The sequence below is a fragment of the Melanostigma gelatinosum genome (assembly GCF_949748355.1).
Source record: "Melanostigma gelatinosum genome assembly, chromosome: 17".
Classification (NCBI taxonomy): Eukaryota; Metazoa; Chordata; class Actinopteri; order Perciformes; family Zoarcidae; genus Melanostigma; species Melanostigma gelatinosum.
The window spans coordinates 22,212,669-22,220,264 of record NC_136650.1 but is presented as its reverse complement, the minus strand read 5'-3'; the positions used below and the strand labels follow the sequence as shown (position 1 = coordinate 22,220,264).

Here is a 7,596-nt window from a genome sequence, read left to right as displayed (position 1 = left end):
GTTCTGTGAACAGAAACTCAGACTTCAGCCTGAACTCGTGAACTTCCTGTTTTTAAGCGTCATAAATAGCTTGAGAAGCGATGGATGAACAGAAGTGAATCCACGGTTAATCGCTGCCGCTGGTCCTCTCCGGTGGCCCTCAGGTGTTCGGCTCCTCACTGACGTGAATCACACCAGACGGCGTCGAGACGAGTCGCACACTGAGGTCCACGCAAACCCAATTCATGCAAATCAAAGCGTGTTTAGAGATTCAGGATGCAGAAATATTCAAATGCAACATTTTAGAACAGGCAAAGATAACATATTTATACTGCATGCAACAGAAATAACTGCATGTGATCATCATAACGTGTGTATGCACGTAAAGGAGAGACTCGTTGGTGCCACAGAACCCAGTTTCATTCACTCATCCAGAGGTCAGAGGTCGAGGGACTCCTGTGAAAATGAACCTTCAGTTTCTGGAGCATTATGAACTAACTTCACACCGGTGAGAAATGATTGATAATCTTTGGATTCTTTCTCTTATGGAGCTCAAAAACAGCAGCAAACTTTAAATAACCACTGAAGATATAAATCTCCGTCTAACCAGCTGACCCCTGATCTGTTGTTCCAGAGTGGGCCAGTGGTTTGTGAGGGGGAGAGAGAGATGGAGTAAGAGAGAGAGAGAGAGACGGAGTGAGAGAGATGGAGTAAGAGAGAGAGAGAGAGAAACGGAGTGAGAGAGAGAGAGAGAGCGATGGAGTAAGAGAGAGAGAGAGAGAGACAGAGGCTGCTTTGTTCTTCGGGGTCCAGGCAGAGAGGCAGAAAAAAAGACAATGCAGGAATTTAACAGCTGGCAGGGAAAAGAGGGGAGTCTCTCTCTCTCTCTCTCTCTCTCTCTTACTCCATCGCTCTCTCTCTCTCTCTCTCTCTCTTACTCCATCGCTCTCTCTCTCTCTGTCTCTCTGTCTCTCTCTCTGTCTCTCTCTCTCTGTCTCTGTCTCTCTCTGTCTCGCTCTCTCTCTCTGTCTCTCTCTGTCTCGCTCTCTCTCTGTCTCTGTCTGTCTCTCTCTCTGTCTCTGTCTCTCTCTGTCTCTCTCTCTCTCTCTGTTTCTCTCCTTTTACTTCTTTATCCTGCTCCCCAATTGTGACTCTTTTATTTCTCACACTCTTTTATTAATTTGTTCTCTTGCTCTGTCTTTCACTTTCTTTTTTATAACCTCTGTCTCTCTCTGTCTCTCTCTCTCTCTCTGTCTCTGTCTCTGTCTCTGTCTCTCTCTCTCTCTCTCTCTCTCTCTCTCTCTCTCTCTCTCTCTCTCTCTCTCTCTCTCTCTCTCTCTCTCTTCCTGTCTTTGTTTTTCATGTTATTTTTACTTTCTCTCTGGACTCAAAAGGAGACGGTTTTGACTCCAGACATTTCTTCTGCAGAGTATTTTGTGTTTTTACATTCCTGTTGTTTCTGGGAGGCTCAGCTTCATTTCAGTCTCTGGTTCTGATCCATGAACAGAACAGGTTTCTGAATGAAGAGTTGTGACACAGTGAACCGTTCTTCAGCTCTCATCTCTCCTCCAGAACAAGTTGCAGCTTGAAGAGTCCACTGAGTCGTGTGTCTGCAGGCGTCTGTAGAGAAGACGATGATGTTACAGCGAGATAGCTTAACTTCATTTAAAGCATGTTGTGCATAGCTGCAGTGGACGTCACCGATAATCTCTCTACGTCCAGTTAAGGGCAGATTAGAGTCCGACAGAAAAGGTTCCTGGGAAAATCCTCCAGTTCTCAGGAAGAGACGCATTAATCCCGTCAGGGTTGTTTTCCTGAGAAGTCTTCACTGTGTGTGTGTGTGTGTGTGTGTGTGTGTGTGTGTGTGTGTGTGTGTGTGTGTGTGTGTGTGTGTGTGTGTGTGTGTGTGTGTGTGTGTGTGTGTGTGTGTGTGTGTGTGTGTGTGTGTGTGTGTGTGTGGGGGCGGGTTCTCCTTTTGGGAGACATAGCTTTCCATTTGTGAACTTTCAGTTTGTGCGTTTTCCTAAACTCCTCCATGAACATGATTTTGAAACATTAACTTGATAATCTGTCTCCTTTTAGGTTGAACACTCCTTCAGCTACCTGGATATCCAGGGAATCAGCAGCAACAAGCCCACTCAGGTACACACACACACACACACACGTACACAGATGAACACACCTACACACACACGTACACATCCACAGACAGACAGACACACACACACACACACAGATGAACACACCTACACACACACGTACACATCCATAGACAGACACACACACACACACACACACACAGATGAACACACCTACACACACACACACACACACACACACACACATACACACACACACAGACAGACACAATGCAACGATTAACTTGCATTACGTTTATGACAAACAAACACACCTGAAACCGCAGCTTAAAAGTTACACAAATGCACACGCACACCAACATCACTGATGTCTTTCAACACTGGATGATGTTACAGGAAAAAGAGTGTGTGTGTGTGTGTGTGTGTGTGTGTGTGTGTGTGTGTGTGTGTGTGTCCGTCCCTGCAGCTGGTGTTGGAGTACGAGCGCGGTCCATGGAGCCTCCGGCTCGGCTCGGCGGAGGAAGTGGACGAGGTGATCGCTCACATCGGCAGCTGTCTGCAGCGGATCTGCCCCGCCAGCTCACCTGTGTAGGTACCACGCTGAAGCTCACCTGTGTAGGCACCACGCTGAGGCTCACCTGTGTAGGCACCACGCTGAGGGTCACCTGTGTAGGCACCACGCTGAGGCTCACCTGTGTAGGTACCACGCTGAGGCTCACCTGTGTAGGTACCACGCTGAGGCTCACCTGTGTAGGCACCACGCTGAGGGTCACCTGTGTAGGCACCACGCTGAGGCTCACCTGTGTAGGCACCACGCTGAGGCTCACCTGTGTAGGTACCACGCTGAGGCTCACCTGTGTAGGTACCACGCTGAGGCTCACCTGTGTAGGCACCACGCTGAGGCTCACCTGTGTAGGTACCACGCTGAGGCTCACCTGTGTAGGTACCACGCTGAGGCTCACCTGTGTAGGTACCACGCTGAGGCTCACCTGTGTAGGCACCACGCTGAGGCTCACCTGTGTAGGTACCACGCTGAGGCTCACCTGTGTAGGCACCACGCTGAGGCTCACCTGTGTAGGTACCACGCTGAGGCTCACCTGTGTAGGTACCACGCTGAGGCTCACCTGTGTAGGTACCACGCTGAAGCTCACCTGTGTAGGTACCACGCTGAGGCTCACCTGTGTAGGTACCACGCTGAGGCTCACCTGTGTAGGTACCACGCTGAGGCTCACCTGTGTAGGCACCACGCTGAGGCTCACCTGTGTAGGTACCACGCTGAGGCTCACCTGTGTAGGTACCACGCTGAGGCTCACCTGTGTAGGTACCACGCTGAGGCTCACCTGTGTAGGTACCACGCTGAGGCTCACCTGTGTAGGCACCACGCTGAAGCTCACCTGTGTAGGCACCACGATGAAGCTCACCTGTGTAGGTACCACGCTGAGGCTCACCTGTGTAGGCACCACGATGAAGCTCACCTGTGTAGGTACCACGCTGAGGCTCACCTGTGTAGGCACCACGATGAAGCTCACCTGTGTAGGTACCACGCTGAGGGTCCAGGGAGAGGACAGGGAGGAACATTAAACAATAAAACGTGATTAAAGTTGAGGATAAATGACTCAACGAGAGTTGTTTTAAGTGAAAGAAAGAGTTTCTTATTTCCTTCTCCCTCTTCCTCTTCCTCTCTGTAAGGAAGGAAGGTGATGAAGAAGCTGAGTCTGAAGCCTCCGGAGAGGACAGCGTCCCTGCAGGCCGTCTGGGACGAACAGGGCTCTGCAGATCTGGGACCGTGCGGTAAATCAGCCGTAACAATGTGAAGCAACGAATCCAGTCGAATGTTTAAAGTGCATTTAAGTGCTGAAAGTTGTCGTGTCGACTCTTTGCAGGCGGGTTTTCTCATCAGTACTGGTGTGTGTGTGACTACCTGGGTCTGCCCTACAGAGAGGAGGTCCAATGGGTCGGTGCTCCACACTGTTTCTCTTCATACACTTTGTTCTCTTCTGCTCATGTTTCTTTGTTGTTTCTCATCTTTTCTTCTTCTGTGACAGATGTTCTTGCTGCCACGTTGAACCTCGTCTCCGTTTTACCTCCATTTGTGTTTCCATCGCTTTTCTTTTCTGCTGCTGTTGAGTTTATTTATTCGTAATGTCCCCGAACACACCACCGTGAAGCTGTTCCTCTCGTCTTCCTCTCCTCCAGGATGTGGACACCATCTATCTCACTCAGGACACCAGAGAGCTCAACCTGCAGGACTTCATTCACCTGGAGAACAGGTACGTTCACCGCTCAGCGTGTCTGTGACTGTCACCTCGTTGGTGAGCTGATGAGAAACAGACATGTGGGATTTGTGTTGTGTTTTATTGTCTTATCATTCTTCGTATCACTTTAATTCGTTTTGTCTTTTTTTCCTTCCCTGCAGGGATCTGGTGGCGATCATCGCCGCTCTGGAGTACAACCAGTGGTTCACTAAACTCTCCACCAAAGACTACAAACTGGTAACATTGACACAAACAGCTGTGCACCTGTTTAAATCCTGGAATGTGACGTAGGAACCATTTGATACGGACAGAACGGACGACAAATGATCAATTATGACCTCCAGTCAGTCAAAAACAGATCTACCTGAGATCAAATGGAATTCAAGGTGTGTGTGTGTGTGTGTGTGTGTTGTGCGTGTGTGTGTGTTCTGTGTGTGTTCTGTGTGTGTGTGTGTGTGTGTTCTGTGTGTGTGTGTGTGTGTGTGTTGTGGGCATGTGTGTGTTGTGTGTTCTGTGTGTGTGTGTGCGTGTGTGTGTGTGTGTGTTCTGTGTGTGTGTGTGTGTGTGTGTTGTGGGCATGTGTGTGTTGTGTGTTCTGTGCGTGTGTGTGTGTGTGTGTGCGTGTGTGTGTGTGTGTGTGTTCTGTGTGTGTTCTGTGTGTGTGTGTGTGTTGTGGGCGTGTGTGTGTTGTATGTTCTGTGTGTGTTCTGTGTGTGTGTGTGTTGTGCGTGTGTGTGTGCGTGTGTGTGTGTGTTGTGTGTTCTGTGTGTGTTCTGTGTGTGTGTGTGTTGTGCGTGTGTGTGTGCGTGTGTGTGTGTGTTGTGTGTTCTGTCTGTGTGTGTTGTGTGTTCTGTGTGTGTGTGTGTGTGTTGTGGGCGTGTGTGTGTGTTGTGTGTTCTGTGTGTGTTCTGTGTGTGTGTGTGTGTGCGTGTGTGTGTGTGTGTGTGTGTTGTGTGTTCTGTGTGTGTTCTGTGTGTGTGTGTGTGTTCTGTGTGTGTGCGTGTGTGCGTGTGTGTGTGTGTGTTCCTGCAGTCGACTGATATTTGTGACCAGATCTTGAGAGTGGTGGCTCGGTCCAGCCGGCTGGAGGAGCTGGTGCTGGACAACACTGGACTTAAAAGGTCAGAGGTCAACTGATCGGTGCACAATACCACTTTTAGTTGTTCCTGTCAGCTGATCCCTCGCACTCAAACACGAGTAAATGAACCGTTTGTGACCAGGAAATTAAATGTGTGTTTGTTTTCTTATCGATTGTGCGTTTATGAAGTTTGACAGCATCACACGCGTGATCACGTGATCACATGATCACATGATCGTGTTGTTTTGTTTCTTTCTCTTCTTCAGTGATTTTGCTCAGAAACTGGCCAGCGCTCTGTCGTACAACCCGGCCTCCACGCTGCACACACTCAACCTGAGCAACAACTCACTGGAGGACAAAGGTCAACACACACACACACACACACACACACACACACACACACGCACACACACACACACACACACACACACACACACACGCCCTCTACCAATGAGAGCTCATGATTGGAGGGAAGTATTACCGACGATAAGGTAACTTTACTGTGAAGTCTCATAGATGATGTCTTGTGCCCTCTGGTGGCCATGTTGGAGCCCGTCAGCTCTTTAAAGTCGAATCACTTTAATGAGTGTGTGTGTGTTACTTTCTGCAGGTGTTTCTGCTCTGAGTGCTCAACTTGCCAAACTTCCCATGGGCCTAAAGCACCTGAACCTCTCCAGGACCTCCATGTCTCCGAAAGGTGAGCCCACAGACACGGTAATACGTCATTATTGTCCTGAATTATTGTTCCGGGAGACTAAAAGCACGTTTGTCACGTCTTGCAGGTGTGAACAGCCTCTGTCAGGCCCTCGGCGCCAACCCGGCGGTCGCCGCCGCTCTCGCACACCTCGACCTGTCGGGAAACTCGCTCCGAGGCGACGACCTGCAGGTACGCCTCCACCTCCCCTCCCTCTGCCACGCCCACCTTCAAGACAAACTCCCAACCCCAGTTTATTTAAGCTGTTGAGAAAACACCGGACAGAATTAAAGTTCTTGAAGAGTTTGCAGGGTTTTTAAATGCCAGCAGTGATGTGGTTCAGTGGACTTCTCATGTTTGTTTCTGCACAGAACCTGCACAGCTTTCTGAGTCATCCAAACTGCCTGCAGACCTTGGACCTGTCCAACAGCGACTGCTCTCTGGAGCAGGTAGCAGCAGCTCACGCACACAAGCAAGATGCACACGTTCAACACGTACATGTTTATATTCCGCACAAAGTGGCTCCACATTCTGAAAGAGGTTCACTGGCGCCTGCTTGTCATTGAGCTGAAGTTCACTTTTGTGTTGTGTCTCTGAGGTGTGTGCGTCTCTGCTCAGAGGATCTTTGAAGCATCTCTCCGTCCTCAACATGTCCAAGTCCGTCTTCTCTCACAGGTCCGATATTGAACTCGCGTCCTTCCTTCTATCGGTCAACTCATTAACATTATGCAATATTCCAGAGATATTGCTGACTTCATTATCTCTGACTGGTAGATGGACTTGATGAGCAGATTATTTCTCCCAACGTTCAACAAATGCCACTTTTACATATCGTTTAAATGTACATTTAAGAGTATGAGATGTTCTTTTTTAATTGTAAATGTATTACCGCACTGCGCGGTGTCATTTCTAACACGGCTCTCCTCACATCCACACAGGAAGTGCAAAGAGATCTCTCCGTCCTTTAAGCAGTTCTTCAGCAGCGCTCAGGCTCTGAGCTCAGTCAGCCTGTCGGGGACCCGGCTGCCTCTGGAGGCTCTCAAGTAAGAAACCTGCTGGAACCTGTGAATTAGAAACTAAATATTTAAAGCATTCAGTGAAACTGTTTCACTGAGAGAGAAGGCTTCTTTAAGAAGTCGCCATTTTGCATCATTGTTCAAGTCACACAAGGAAACACTGACTTACTTCTCCACCAAAGTGAAGAGAAATGATCAAAATGCAGCTGCCGTCTGCAGCGTTCTCCCTCAGTACTGGACCAGTACTGGACCAGTACTGGACTCGGGTCCAAGTTGAAAGTTTCCCTTAAAGCGACGTCATTGCTCTCTGCAAGCTGCTGTTAAAGCGGCCGATGAGTCACTGGTCCTTCTGTCTGCAGAGCCTTGTTGTTGGGACTCGGCTGCAACCCAAACCTCAGCGACGTGTCTCTGGATCTCAGCTGCTGCGAGGTCAGAACTGACATGAACCTCAGCACTCTGTTTGAGTTCAGCATGT

General features: G+C 49.1%; 1 protein-coding gene across 1 annotated transcript in view; it reads left to right on the top strand.

The window, feature by feature from the left end:
• Positions 1-7,596, top strand: part of carmil1 (capping protein regulator and myosin 1 linker 1) — a gene marked incomplete at its 5' end in the record, with an annotated part of 20,227 nt that overhangs the window by 4,248 nt on the left and 8,383 nt on the right. Inside the window, 14 exons of the mRNA XM_079287846.1 lie at positions 2,062-2,121; positions 2,545-2,666; positions 3,772-3,869; positions 3,962-4,032; positions 4,275-4,348; positions 4,495-4,570; positions 5,366-5,454; positions 5,678-5,772; positions 6,022-6,108; positions 6,194-6,297; positions 6,477-6,554; positions 6,704-6,780; positions 7,044-7,148; positions 7,481-7,550. Coding sequence (XP_079143972.1) covers positions 2,062-2,121; positions 2,545-2,666; positions 3,772-3,869; positions 3,962-4,032; positions 4,275-4,348; positions 4,495-4,570; positions 5,366-5,454; positions 5,678-5,772; positions 6,022-6,108; positions 6,194-6,297; positions 6,477-6,554; positions 6,704-6,780; positions 7,044-7,148; positions 7,481-7,550 — 1,206 coding nt within the window. The remainder of the gene's footprint in view (positions 1-2,061; positions 2,122-2,544; positions 2,667-3,771; positions 3,870-3,961; positions 4,033-4,274; positions 4,349-4,494; positions 4,571-5,365; positions 5,455-5,677; positions 5,773-6,021; positions 6,109-6,193; positions 6,298-6,476; positions 6,555-6,703; positions 6,781-7,043; positions 7,149-7,480; positions 7,551-7,596) is intronic.